The sequence below is a fragment of the Pseudochaenichthys georgianus genome, chromosome 24 (genome assembly GCF_902827115.2).
Source record: "Pseudochaenichthys georgianus chromosome 24, fPseGeo1.2, whole genome shotgun sequence".
NCBI lineage: Eukaryota > Metazoa > Chordata > Actinopteri > Perciformes > Channichthyidae > Pseudochaenichthys > Pseudochaenichthys georgianus.
The window spans coordinates 6772925-6788586 of NC_047526.1; the positions used below are offsets into that span (position 1 = coordinate 6772925).

Sequence of the window (15662 nt, forward strand, 5' to 3'; positions counted from 1 at the left end):
GGGCGGTGTGAACAAAAGGGGGCTGAAAAGAAAAACCGGTTCCGAACCAGAAAAGCTCTAGCACGGAGCTAGAACGGGAATCGTGTTGGTGTGAAAGCCCTATGAGTGTGCTCTACCAGCCAAGTAAACTGCGGCCCGACTTCTCCACGGTCACAGCCGGAGGAGAAGAAGTTGCGGTGCAGTTGCTGTTAACCAAAAAGCCGGTCAGGGGCAGTATGATGGGTCGATGTTGTTGGACGACAGGGCGTTTATGCATCAGGGCTCCACCCACTGTACCCATAGAGTCCAGTAGAGGGCGGAGCCTGTGTGAGATATAACGGGGGGTTACGTATTGTAACCCTAGTCATTTAAGCGATATATAAAGCGACTTACAATAAGTGCGTTCGACCAACAAAATACAAACTTGAAGAAAACAGAATCATATAAGTACATCAGGCTTTATAGAGCAAAAACATTTCAAGTGCTACTCAACTAGCTTTAGATAAGCCAGCCCTTTATTAGTATATAAGTGCTTTGTTAATAGTTATATCGCTCGAAGTGGAGTACTCGAAGTGGAGTACTCGGGGCCCTGTCTGTCCTATGCCGCTCGCTGAAGAGGGTGTAGGACAGGGGTCGGCAACAGGCGGACCACGGTCCGGATCCGGACCCAGACGCCGACCTATATGGACCCGGACGTATAATCAATACATTAATAGGGGAATTCAATTTTGACGGGGCGATTCTATTTTAAACCGCCGCCGACAGGGGGTGAAAGAGACGAGTGAGCGATACAGGGAGAGAAACACAGAAGAAGAGACGAGAGGGCGGCAGAGAAAAGCGGAGAGGAAAGTGAGTGAAGAGAATAATTAGCGATACAGGGAGAGAAGACTGGAGAGGAGAGTGAACAGGCGTTAGCGGCAGACAGGGAGAGACAAATAATTACACATGGCGCTCTCCAAGAAGAGGACAGTGAGAACAGAGCTTTTAACCCTGAGTGGACGGACTCATTTATGTCCATCCTGCCCACTGGGAGCACAGAACCAGTGTGTCTCATTCAGAGACCGTGGCACTCATTAAAAGTGCCAAAACGCCACTATGAGACAAACCACAAAGTGTTTGACCAAACATTCCCTCTCAAGTCAGAACTGAGGTCACAAAATATAAGCAGCCTCAGAGCCCAATATCAGTCAACCGGGATCAAAATTAAAACTAAACATCGTTCCAGTGCAGGCTAACCGAGGCTAACCGATGAGCACCTGCATGTGTATGAGAATGGCCCTGACAACCATTTCAGCCCAGATTTAAACTCCTGGCAGGACAAGCTCCAGCTCAACTCTCGCACTGAATACAAACAAACAAGTGAGTGAGGGACTGCAATATAAGAGGGAAAGAAAGAGAAACTGTAAAACTGTTCAATTGTTATGATGTGTAAAGACTGATATTGTTCTATAATCGGCTGAAACTGTTAAGTCATGATGTGAAACGGTTAACAAAGAAAAAGGGAAACTCAAGCTGCTGCTACACTTTATTTTATTTATCTAAAATTAAGCACTTTTAAGATGCAAATATTTTCAAAAGCTATTTTATTTATTTTCTCAGTTTTATTTATTTTTATTTTGAAATGCAGCCCGAGAGGAACATTACACCTATCCACAGTATTTACTGTATATCTGTATAATTCAATGTTAATTGACAATAGATATTGTTGTTTTTGAATTGTACTTTCTTTATTTGATTGGCAATCAGTTGTTGATTACATGCAGACGTTGATACAGCTACAGCTACTTCAATATATATCACAGTAATTCATAAAGTTAGACATTTTGAAGTTTGCAAGACCTTTGCATGGTGAGATTTTCTCTAACTGGACCTCGTTGAATTTTAGTTGATTGAATACCCCTGGTGTAGGATGACAGTCAGGAGGCGTGGCCGCCTTATATACGTGGGCTTGCGCACGCATTCAGGTAGGCCCGCCCTGAAGGGCTGGCTACTTTTATAGATATCTCAGTAGGTGAATGCTCGCATTGCATGATTAAGAGGTAGTACCCATAGAGTCCAGTAGAGGACTCCGCCTGTGCTTATATGACTAGGGTTGCAATACGTAACCCCCCGTTTCTAATACATATATAAAGTTCACACATAACGGCAGCTGGTGGTGCACTACTAGACTTCTTTCGCACAAATATTTGCACGATTGATTGTTATCTGATAAAAAAGCTCTGGAAAAGAAAGAAAAAGAGATTTACCAAGATAATCTCCCCCCCCCCATTTGGGATACACCCTTTTTTATATAATTAAAAAATGTTGCTGCCTTGATATCTCATTTGGGATGGGCCAAATAGATGGCCTGACATAAAAACAAAAAAAATAAAAATAAATGAATGAATATTTAAATGTCTTCGTTGCAGGACAAACAAAAAGGAATTCTGATTCTGTTGTAGCTGTTTTCTTACCTCTCTGCTTGGGCTGCTCTGATGTGAATTTCCCTATTGGATGTTAATGATTTAACAAGAAGACTTACATTGTCCTCAAGCTGTGACAACTCATTTGAACAGAAGAACTCTGTTGTCAACATGCATTTCTATACAATATAAAGACCTGTGGATATAGACATCATCATTTCATATGAGTGGTAGCAGTATTTGTATTGTAATGTTTTTATGGGTGGACTTGTTTCCCATTCCCATAACATTTATGAAACCCTAATGACTAGTGATTCAGTAAAAAACAACCATCATGTCATCATAGTTGGGAGGAGCTGGAGTGAGTGAATTAAGTCTCTCTCACCCACACGCACACGTGAACTACAGTATCTACTGTACTTGCTGAATGAGCCAATAAAAAAAGGGGGATTAACATTCCATTAAACATTCCTCTCGCGCGACTTAACCGCCCGAATCACCGCGAAGTTTCCTGCTATTTTGTATTTTGGTGGCAGGCAGCGGGCAGCAACAACCCGTGGAGACTAGTCCAAGAAAGGTGGAGACTCCTGGGTTAACTTCCTGACAATAATCTTGAAGCACCACCAGGAGGGAAGCGGGGACGCTGCTGCTGCTGGGTCAAGGACTAATGGATATACGGCTAACTCTACTTATTTTTCGGCAGTGAATCGACACTTTTGTTGATTACATCTACCTGGCTTGTTAGCTAGCTAGCAGTGAGGCTGCTGCTGCTGGATAAGACATTCCTAACGTTTGATAGCGAGGCGGTGCGAGAGGAGGAATGGGTGAGTTTTCCATGATGTGGCGCTTGTGTTTGTGTTTAACCTCCTACTTCTTGACTCGACTTACACAGCAAGTCGAACCACTCGTGAGTCATTTATACCAAATGTCAGTGACATAAACCATGCCATCAGTGTTTGCCGGGAAGGGTATAAAGTGTGCAAGCCAGTTTGCTAGCTTGTTAGCCTAGCCAGCTAGCTGCCTGGATAACTGGATAACGCCACCTCCATCCTTGGATTTTACTGCAGGTTTAGCTAATGTTAACATGAGCTACCTCATTTAAAATGTCTACACAGCCTATGTTAAACGACCATATGCCCCAAAACTACTGTAATATAAGTTGCTTGAAGTTTCTAGGTTATTTATGTGACAGTTTGTGCTCTGTTTTATAAAGTTAGAGCAGAAGCATTAGGCGTCGACAGAACTCCACAGACAGGAAACTCCATATGGCAAGTTAGCTTCTTCTGATAACTTTAGTATGTGTTAACTTCCTCTTTGACATTTGCGTGGGTCTGATTTAAGAAATATGTAAATTAAATTGTGCAGAATGTGTCCAGACTGTGTGCTGACTTGCATTCCTTTCTGACGGTGACAGTCTTACTGTCAGTGGTGGAATGTAATAAGGTCAATTTATTTAAGTACTGTACTTAAGTATGATTTTTTTTACCTGAGTATTTGCTTTTATGCTACTTTACACTTCTACTCCACTACATGTATCTGTCAATTATAGTTACCTTGCACATTACAATGATTAGCTTATACGAAAAATATAAATTAACAAATAAATAAACATTGACATCATTATAGTTTAAAATATCCAACAGCAGCATACAAAATAAATACAATTAGCTCCACCTTTTTAATAGATGTGGCACACTAATGCATCAATAATCAAAATCCCCATGTTTAATATATGTGATACTGAAATTGACTATTACGCATAATAAATCAGTTTACCTTTGTGACTTCAATTCTTTTTTCAAATGTATTATTGCTACTTTACTTAAGTATACGAATTTAGTACTTTTACCACCACTGCTTATTCTAAGTCCCCAAAGTCAAATGGATGTTATGCTTAGTTTATATCCGCTTTATATTGGAACAAAATGGACTCAGGAACTTCTTTTGGGGTGGACTCATGACCCTATCTTCAATAGGGAATTACATGTACCTGCTTCTTAAGATGAAGGATTCCGTTTTCTTATGCTGACATCATGTAATCAGGGCATTTCACTACCAACTTGAACACCTTGTAGTAACACTCAAAGATGGTTTCTATCTGTGATGCACATGTTTAAAAAGAACCTGGTCGCAGAGAGTGGTTGTGATGACTACATGTAGAGAAAGCACTCTGATCTATGTCCAATCCATTAGATTTGAACAAAGTGCTGTATATCAACCACTGTATAAAACCATAGCATCCACACATAAAAAACAGACAGGACATGAAACAAAATGTAAAACACGAGGCAATGAAAGCAGATCAGAAGCCACAGACTGTCAGTGTATTGCACACGTCTACTGTATCATGAAACCAGCCTCATGCATCTTGTCGGATGTGCTCTCTGTGGTTTCTGTGGTTGTTTGCAGTAAGACTTGTTCAAGAGCTGTGCTATGTAGTTAAACAGGTTATAAGCCCAGCCTTGCTTAGCCTTCAGATTTGTACATGAGGGTGTTTTTGACATGCTAAAAAACCAAGTTGCTGTTGCTTACTAGTAATTAGAAACATATGAAACTGAATTAGCAAATAGTATACAAAAACATACTGAAATGTTATTACAGAAAAAAGTGTTATAAAGAATGATATTGTTTAGGAGGTAAAACTGACCTCCCATTATAATATTCGACAATCACGGATATGCAAATCAACCACAACAGGCTACTTTACCAGTGTCTATTTATAGGAAGCTAGTTTCACTTGTCATTCTTTGTATTGTCCTTAGGTATGCCTCTCCTGAGGTGGGCTCATTGGTGAACATATCTCAGTTCTGTTAGAACATGTCTGAGCTGTGTGTGGCTTTGTGAGCTCCTCATTTTGCTAGCTGTATACTTAGCTTCATGCAAACATCATGCATCCTGCTACTGGTGATTGAAAGATACGAATGTATCAGCCATCTGGACTTTTGATTCATAGCATTAGGTTGTTGGAAATACTGGTGCTTTGTCCGGTCTGTACTCCATTCATCAGTCTTGTAGGGCTGTGCCCGAATATTCGATTATTCGTTCGTTGGTGTACTATTCGGGTTTCAATCTCGTTATTCGGGTATTCGCTGCTGATTACTACCGAATATCCGGAGCCCAGAAAATGGTATTCGGGACAGCCCTAAAGTCTTCTTTTGTTTTTTTTGCATTTCATTTCCTATATTTTTCATAGTGGATAGTACAGAGCAAAAAGTGAATGAGAGGAGAAAGAGAGCGAGGATGACATGCAACAAAGGTCCCCAGCGAGAAATGAACTGGGGCTATTGTGATTAGATAGACAAGTTATTTAACCCAGAGGCTCCAATGCCCCAGTTACTGTTCTGTTTCCATAGGCCACTTCCCTACAGGATTCTAAGAACTTCAGAAACAAAGACTGGACATGTGCCAGAATGTCTGATTGAATATTAACCTCACTGGCCTCAACCAATATTTACTGGTATGTGGTTTGTGTTGTTTCCCCTTTACTGATGGTCAGTTTACCTAATTCTGTTTATCTGGTACTTAACAGTTAATTCATTTATAACAACAGAACCTAATAATATGGTTAAGACATATGTTGCATGCACACACGCAACAGAAAACGATAAGATACTGACTAATAAGGAACTATTACCAACCTTTAGTGAGGTGAAAACAACACCCTGATCACTGACCTCACATGTGTGCTGTGGGAAACTCTCTATTTGACGATGAACTGAATCCCGCATGTTACTACAGCTTTATGTGATGCATTTGTCACAATTGATCAGAAACGAAACTGCTTCAGGGAATGCCAAACTCCAAATGAGAGGACATGTCAGGCAGATTTGAACCTCTTTACACCAGCCATCTTTGCATCTAAATGTGATACAATGTGGAAGTCCACACACTCTCACTCCACCTAAACACGGTATGGCTGCAGGTATGGTTTTAATACTTTTTATATTGGTCTATAAAACATGTAAAACCCATTTCTGGAGCCAAATGGGACATCAGACATCTTGTTTTGTCTCGCAGTGAAAGATGTCACAATTCTACTGTAATGGAGGACATGTGAAAGCAGAACATCCTGAAATGAGAAAGCTGGAACTAATCCTTGTTAAGCAGTTTGGCTTGGGAAATTACTTTAATTATCAAAATAGTTGCCGATTAATTTCCTAAAAGATTGACTTGTTTTAATTTTACTAATTGTTTTCAACTCTATCATTTCTGACCTTTTATGATCTGTGCGTTCCCTCCATGCGGAACAGAGTGCTAGACCTCCGGATAAAGGACTGTTAGCTGTTTGGACAGCTTCAATGTGGAAATGCATGTGAATATTATATATTCTATTCTCCAATACTCTGATATCCAATAGAACATCTCACTCTTTGTTGTTGAAGGAGCCCTTGACATGCTAAACTTCCTGTTAACAAATTTCGTCACCTCACCACTCAATTTGCATCTCGTCTCAGACTTCATGTTTGTTTGCACATGCCTTTTGTTTGCTCATAGAACTATTGGTTGTGTTTTATGTGAGAGGAAAGGTTTGATAATGTTGCCCAGACGTAGCTCCCCTGGTGTGTAATGTGTGAGGGCGTTGGTGACATGTTCAGAGGCTATCCTCACGGCCTGTGTTGCGGATAGCTCAATACAAGTGAACAAGAGGAGTTAGTGCCATTGAGAATAGCAACAGCTCTCTGTCCTCTCCCTCGTTTGATTTCTCTTGGTAACACTTTGCCCTTCGTATCAGCTAGCTCTCAGATCAGTGGGAAGGAATGCAGTTATGAGTTTCCTCTTTAATGATTGAGTGGGAAAAGCAAAGAGAGCACACTGACACACTGCCTGTCTGGCAATCAAATTGCCTGCGTGGCCTCGAGTATTCCCCCCCTTTCTTTTTCTGCCTTCCTTCCTCTCCCCCACCTCTCCATCCCCCGTTACATCCTCCTGTCTGTCACTGGCTTATACAAGAGCCATATTGTTCAAACTCTTTACCTGGAAGCATTGTGTTGGGAGAGGAAAACAATAACCTGGAAGTTCCTGTCCTTCTGCTGAACCCTGACCCGGCACTCAGACAGGAAGTACATTTGCTGTGCAAGCTCAGTTTAATTCCTACACTTCAGAGACTCCAAAACTTCACTTATAGACTTTCAAATATGTCCACTGGCTCACTTTTATTTTAAATACCACTGTGTCGTTTGGTAATTGACACTTTGGGGAGGAGAAAGAAAGATCAAATGTGACTGATAAGAAGAACTCAACTCAACACAAGAGTGGGCATGATCGAGGTATGCTGAGGAGTAGGGCAATTCATCGTATTTTAATCTCGATTTTGGCTTGTAACGATTACGTAAACAACGTAATTTGTTTCAGTTGAATTATACTTAAAGTTCAGGGTAAGCAACTGTTAAAAACATATTTTTCAATAAATGGATGTTTTCAAAGTAAATGGATAATTGTTTTTCATAATCGTGATATAAATGATTGACCAAAATAATAATTGTAGATAATTCTGACTAAATACGATACTTGCACTTAGGATAAGTATAAATGTGTCCATTGATACAGCGGCGTTCTTTGGGCATCTGGTGATTCTCCTGAATCCAGCTGCTGCACAAGGTACCGTATTTGGGCCAAAATACCAAATCTCTTTACCAAAGTAAAAACATTTTAAATCAATAAATTCAATATAATTCAACATGCGCTCCTTTTAAAAAGAACTTAAAAGTTATCATGTTATAATTAATTATACATTACTTTTTTAAAGTTTGACCTTCACTATAATGTTGTACTTTATCTTCGTCAAATAAACATCTTTACCAACACATCTTTACATACCCAGCTGCCAATCAATATCACCTCCGATAACGGCAGACAACATCTTACGTTAACTAGCTTCCAATTTCAATGGTGATTTTTGGTGTTTACAGTATAGCATTGTCAGGGAAAAGTGTGTTCTCTTGACACGGCATAGTGGGTTTGGTCAATAAATAATCACAAAAAGTCAAGTGTTTGCTGGGCGATTGTTTGGTTGAGGGAAATTGAAAGAGTGGTGGATGCGGTGACAGCAAACAGCTGGTCCAGGCAGCACGGCTAGGCTTGTTTGATTTAGCAACCAATAAGCAGAATAACATTTAAAAGTATTTTCTTTTAAATGTCTCAGGCAGTATCTTTGGTTCCTGTGACTTTGAAAACAAGAACCTTAACATTTTTAGAATTTTGCCAACAACTATTGCTTGTGACATATTTAAAAAATGATACCCTTTTTAAAAAACAATCAAAATCATTCTAAGGCAGTAGAGCATGTGAATAAAAGCCATACATATTTAGAAGTATAATCTTGTTAATTAATATCCTACCAGGACTGGAGAAACACTTCATTAAGCTATTTACATGTTCACACTTCTCTTTCTTCATGTCATACTGGATTAGTTTGAGCAGTGATGTAAGCACATTTTTAAAATGTGCCTCTTGGAAGTGAATACATTATAAGTATAGACGCAACTCCTAACCCCAAGCAGCTGGTATATTATCTTCTGTCTGCTAAGTCAGCAAGCTGCGACCATCTGCAAGAGCACTTGTATTTGCAGCATGCATAACAGAGACACACTGGCTCGCTATGCCTATGAAGAACACATCTTAACGTTTGTTGTTGTTCAGTGGTTAATGGCAGGGATCAAAACATTTTCCAATCATTTTAGTACACAGTGAAACGCTAGTTGAGAACAGAGTTTCTGAAAAGTAGAATGTAATGACAGACTGAGCATGTTTCAGGCCCATGGTACTGTGTTGTCTCCTCTGATCCCTCCCCTTTCACCCAGCTGCAGGAAAATATGTCAGGAATCCTCAGCCGTCAGTCCACTGTTAAAGGAGTTGGCAGGTTTCCTAGTGTGTGTTTGGGTGTACTGCTTTTTTCTCTTTATAAACCTGTTGACAGTGCCAAATAATCCTTCAGGTAGTTTCTTGGCAGTGTGGTTTGTATCGGTCTAAAGGTCAATGGGAAAAATAAATTCTCCCTGTGCATTGTAAGAGCCAACCACTTTTCTTTATTGTTATCATGCAGGGAAGCCCAGTGTGATGGCTATCAGGTTTACTGCCAAGTAGGTTTACACAAACAACAAGGAAATTGCTTTAATATATAGTACTACTTCAGTGTGCGAAAAAGTACACGTCCCACCGTCCGGGACGTGTTATTTACAATATCGGACAAGTAGATCTTTCAATTGACTTGTCCGGCGGACAAGTGACGTTTTTCGCCCCGATTTATTGACAAATTATTGATACATTCAGTTTACAAAAGGCAGAACTCATTCGCAAATTGTCCGTGTCCGCCATTGTTCGTTTAGAAATTTTAGTTTCGGTTCTGCTTGTCGATTTATAAGGAAATGCATCTCGCCTCTTTCTGTACAGTTAGACGGGGGCGGGGTGGGAAGTGTAGCACAGTGGCAGGGTTGGGAAGCAAAACTCGGTTCCGAGTAGGAACAAATAACAATTGTCCGGTGACGGTCCCGGGATTAATAAGAGTTGTGAGGACAGGAGGCGAGGCCGAGCCCCGCGGACCGCAGCTCTCTCTCTCTCTATGCTCCGTATCAGCTGATCGCTGCATGGTGCAGCTCAGCGTCTCTCTCTCTTTCTACACACAGCGGATGCGCTGCCCGTTTAACAGCCTCATCTTTGTCAAACTTTCTTATGTTCTTTCTCTAACACGTAATGAAGGATATTAAGCGTTTGAGCTCCTGAGTTGTTAATATTGACCACCATTTCCTTTATGAAGTGAAGCAGCCTCCCTGTCTGTGTCCTCGCGCTGTCCTCACATCCCTGGACCCCCAGACTCGGAGGAGCACAGGGATGTCAGTATTGTTTATGAAGCAGGGTATAGAAAGTACATTATTGAAATGCTATTTATACTATTTATTAACTTTTACAAACAGTGAGTAGCTGGGCAGCTGCAGCATGTGTATTGCAGGACATGTGTAAGCGTGCAAGTGTCTTTGAGTTGTAGAAAAGCGCTAGGATAGGCTATAAATATAATAATAATAATAACTTTATTTGTATAGCACATTTCATACAGGGGATTGCAGTTCAAAGTGCTTTACATCAGTAAAAAATAAGACATAAAATATGTGTAAAACAAGCAGCAAGAGCAAAGCATAAAGTGGGATAAAATAATTAAAAATAAAAACATGGGGAATAAAACATAGAGAAATAGTGCAATGTCAATCACAGAGAATAGTGCAGTATAATAGTGTAAAATCAGTAAAATGCTTTGGTAAAGAGATAGCATTTTAAAAATGCCTAATGTATTGGCTTCCCTAATATTGTTGGGTAACGTGTTCCACAGTTTTGGGGCGTAGTTTACAAAGGCTGCATCACCGATTTCTTATGACTCTTTCTGGTGACCTCTAATAGACCTGCATCTGATGATCGCAGTGTTCTGGCGGGTGTGTAGTTCATTAGAGAGTCAGCAATGTAGCTGGGTCCTTATCCATTTAGAGCTTTGTATGTGAGGAGAAGCACCTTAAAATCAATTCTAAAAGTTACAGGAAGCCAGTGTAGAGTAGCTAAGACAGGACTAATGTGTTCCCTCCTTTTGGTATTCGTTAGTAGTCTAGCTGCAGAGTTTTGAATGAGCTGGAGTCTTTGTACATTCTCAAACTGCACCACTTAGAACTAACTAAACAATGCAGAGATTATTTTTATATAATTGTATTCAATAACCGTAAGAAATTAAACAGTATGAAGTGATTTATAAATAGGAATACAGATTTGACTCATAAATATATTTTTCTCCCAGTTTGTCATGGGACTTATTTTTACCCTCTCAAAGAACCGGAATCGAGAAACAAAAATAACCGGAATCGAAAAGTAGAACCGGAATCGTTAAAATCTAAACGATACCCAACCCTATGTGTGATGCAGTAAAATCTTACCGCTCACTTACGTTAGCGGTGTTGTAAAAACCGTGGGAAAATGTAAAATACGATGACGAAGAAGAAGATTCCAGTGGCCCCAATTTTTGTCAATTCTTGACAAGTAAAAAATGTATTCGGACAAGTAAATTGCCAAACTCACTTGTCCATGGACAAGTACTCTCTAAAAACTTTTTCTCACACTGCTACTTGTACATAGTGCTGCGTACCTGGACTCAAATTCAGGTTCAGGTCCGGACTCAAGTCCAGAGGTTCAGGTTCAGGTCCGGACCTAAACCCATGGCTTGTGTCAAGTTGTGTGAGTAACTAAAGTGAACTTATTGTGAGCTAATTATCAATTGAAAATTAACTCATCAACACAAACTCGTCAGGTTTATTGTGCTCCCTTCCAACTTGTGTCTACATTTCTCTACAAAGTACAAATGTAAAAAAAAACACTTTTTGCCACTTAGTCTACAAATGACTTATGACAGCAACTACAGTGAACTACTACAAAGTTTAAACATTTATTTCATTTACCAAACTAAAGTACCGTACTTTTCGGACTATAAGCCGCGACCTTTTCCCCCATTTTTTTTGTACAGCTAACGGCCACTAGGGAACCTCCTAAATCTATGGATTTTACAGGTAAAATTAACCACCTTTAACTCTATGGGCTCTATGACCGGTCCGCGCCCGCCACCTTTAAGCGGCGGGCTCCAGCAGGAAAGGCTGGAGGCCGGAAAAGAGTGAGACAGCTAGCGCGCCAAAGTAAAAGTGGAACCGAGAGACAGAACAAGAGCAAGACAGACGGACAATTTAGCTGCTGCGGTTTATATGCAGGTGCGCTTTATAGTCCGAAAAGTACGGTAACCAAACAGTCCCTGAGCTGACCGAGCCCAATTCCCTAAAACGTTGCTGAAAGGTAGAGTGTAGAGTAGACTATACGCATTACACTGTTACACACCTACTATACAGTATAGGCTACACTGTAGTGACTGTACAGTCAGTGTACTGTACTGTCTGTACACCGTCTTTTCTACAACTCTACATGTGTACATTATACAGTACATACTACATACAGAGTGATGTACATACATACTGTTAGAAATTAAAATCAATGTTGATATGGCGTAATTTTGAATTAAATACACTATTTAATTTAGATCAGTTTTATTCTGAAAAAAACAGAAGTTCACACTATTAACTTAATACTTTTATTCTGAAAATTATTTACTTCCGGTTATCATTAGCATGTGGCGAAATGCTACGTTTTCAAACCGTGAATCGAAGGTGAAATGACATGTGATGTTGTACACTGAGCACACTGGGATTAGCACTCATTTATTGACGCTGAATAACGTTTATCAGGGAATGTTTAAATAACCACAGACACCAGAATATACGTAAGTGCTAGTTTTTTTGCGAATCCAAGTACCGGTTCCCGACGTTCCGGTTTTAACCGGACTTGAACCGAAACTTTGTACAAGTCCAGTACCGGTTCGGCGTACCGGTACGCAGCACTACTTGTACATAAACACAATGAGAGGAAAATGTGTTAAAAAAGGAGTGAATATCTTAGGCCAATAGCAGCATATCTACTACATAAAAGAAGAAGCGGCTGCTGAATTCCCTAATACTTTGCTCAGTGCTCAAATCTACTGGTTAAAGAAAGAGCCAATTATTTTACCACATCACATTTCAACGTTGCTGAATAGAGAACCGCAGTGACGCGTCGTAAAACCCGGAAGTAAGTTAGCATTTTTAGCACTTCCGGTTCCTTTGTCAAAAAGCAATGCATTTTCTCCATAGGGTTTTGGAAAATAGCTCGAAATAAGGTCTGTGGTTGACACACATTTAAGAGATAAATCACGTTTTGTTCTACGACATTAGATACATCAGCAGTGACCCCACTGGTGATTTTTGATGAGTTTACGTGTCTAAAAGATGATGGTTGTTACCGAGTGGCTGAATAGGACTACAGAAATTGTCGAGGCCGTTGTACGTCATTACGCCGAACACGTAAACACTCCCGCTAAGTTTGTTTTCCCCCGTGTTCTGCTGAAAGCAAGTACCTGCCTATCTTTAGTATCTGTATATCTATATCTGACCATTAGAATCTGTATTTTTGAAATTGTCGTTTTTAACACCGTAGTTTTACAAATTATAGAATAATTAATTACCAGTATTTTCCAATTTTACTCGGCAGTTCGTTTCGTTAGCTAAAGCTAGCGCTACTAGTTAGCTATGCAATGGTTTGTTGCTTTGCTCCGGGTTGCAGCCACAGGTCTTCGCATGAAACGTGCTCGTTCTATTGTTTCCCGGCCAATGTTTTCCAACGAAGAGTCTGGATTCGTGCCATGAGGTAAGCTGACGTTACATTTTTGTCCATGTCACGGTGAAATGTAAATTATGGGTAGTGACTGTATCGCCGTTTTAGAGATGGCTCTGCTGAAAAGACCGCAACATAAGTAAAGATAATGAATACATCCTATTAAAACCTGTGTGGCTTATATGATAAGTCTAATTAGTACAAGCAGCATAACGTTTCACCATGTAACTAAAGATTGTAGTAAGGGAAATCAGTTTGACATATTGAACTAATAACAAATCACCTCTGGCTGGCAGAGAACTCTCTGCTCCATAGCTTCTCTTGGACGTAAAATCACATGTACATTTTACATTTATATTCAATTTAATATTCCATCCCTCACATACTTTTGTTTATATAATAACTTATATTTTGTTTTTCTTGTTATGCTGCTGCAACACAAACATTTCCCAAATTGGGATCAATACAGTAATATCTTAATTAATTAAGAAATATAACTATTATAATTAGTGTAGCAGATGACACCTATTTTCAATATGGATTAATCTACCATTTATTTCTTTTGTTCAATTTTCATCTATAAAAATGTCAAAATAGTGAAAATGTTCACGAGACAAAGTGCTAGGTTATATCTTTAGATGTTTTGTTTTAGCCTATGTTCTGTATGTCTTATATGTGACGGTGTGACTTCCATGAAACTAATATTTGATATCTTCCCAACAGACGAGCTGACAGGAAACCTAACACTCTAACAACCACAACATTGCAAAGGCGAGTAAATGTAAATTAAAAACGATTCACAATTTTTTAATTTCTTCTTCTTTCTTGCAGTGAGGTGAAGCTGACCTTGCACTTGGTGCCAGTAAGGATGTTCCTCCTGAATGTTTCTCCCTCCTTACTGACACAGACACCCTTGATTTGCAATGCTTCACTAATTGTCATTTCCCTGGCTCCGTAGGGACACTTTACCTCCAGCACAGCGGAAGACCCTACCAGACCATCTGGAGATGCCCCCAACACTCCTGATTGGGAGAGCCACAAACCTGACTCATGGACCTGCATCTGGGTTGCAGTGGTGAATGCCCTGACGCCCTCACATTCATTCATGGTCCCCCACTGTAGAGACAAAACACCATCAAGGGCCTGTTGTTGCCCTAGCACCCTGGCAATAAGGGAAGCAGTCACACGCTTTGACCTCAGGACAGCTCCAAAGTTGCTGGCAGTCAACCTTCCTTTCCTGAACAAATGCCAGTTTGGGTTGGTTCGCTGACCAGTGGTAGCCACCTGAATTGCCCTCTGTTGCTCCTCAGACAATGCCATGCTTGCCACAATTGCCTCAGGTCCCTGATGCCCAACAGATTTGAGAATTTCAGGAACAGTAAGTGTTTCCAAGTTGTAGTGTTCCTCTTGTGGCTCGGGGGAGAGAAGCCAAGAAATTCCTGAGAACCTGCCCCTGAGTCTGTCCCTCAGCCAGTCACGATCTTCGGAGGTGGGCTCTCTTGTCAGCGGGTTGAATGAGTTATTGGTTGGAGGAAATAGCTCCTCCACTGAATGCGTACGTTTAGCTGCCTTTGGCTTCTTCCACTGACAGGGGGTGTCAGTGCAGCGGAAACTGTGGATGGCAAAGATGGCTAATGCAGCCGCATGACTGCATTTCCATTCTCCACATGGGCATTCACATTTTGTGGAGAGAATTCCCTCTTCTCCTGTAGATACCTGTGGTGGTGGGATTGTTTTATTATTTAAAATATATTTACATTTGTAATGCCTTCCCAATTATCCCTTTAATTGTTTATAGCCTACTGTATGTTTATTTCATGGATATTTCTGTGTTTTCTGGGTGTACTATTTGTAATCTTGCGGCCTCTTCTTTTTAACGTCTACATGCTACCACTGGCTCAGATAATGAAGAACAACAAAATAAGTTACCATAGCTATGCAGATGACACACACATTTACGTAACCATTTCACCAGGAGACTATGCTCCAATTCAAACACTGAGTAAGTGCATTGAACACATCAATGACTGGATGTGTCAGAACTTTCTCCAATTAAACAAA

At 40.3% G+C, this 15662-nt stretch overlaps 1 protein-coding gene across 2 annotated transcripts in view; it reads left to right on the top strand.

The window, feature by feature from the left end:
• Nucleotides 1-2788: 2788 nt before the first annotated feature.
• Nucleotides 2789-15662, top strand: part of cd2ap (CD2-associated protein) — a 128749-nt gene continuing 115875 nt past the window's right edge. The window contains exon 1 of one of the 2 annotated variants that reach the window (XM_034075865.2): nucleotides 2789-3205. In XM_034075865.2, coding sequence (XP_033931756.1) covers nucleotides 3202-3205 — 4 coding nt within the window. In that variant the 5' untranslated portion in view covers nucleotides 2789-3201. The remainder of the gene's footprint in view (nucleotides 3206-15662) is intronic. The other variant, XM_034075864.2, reaches the window with a different exon arrangement.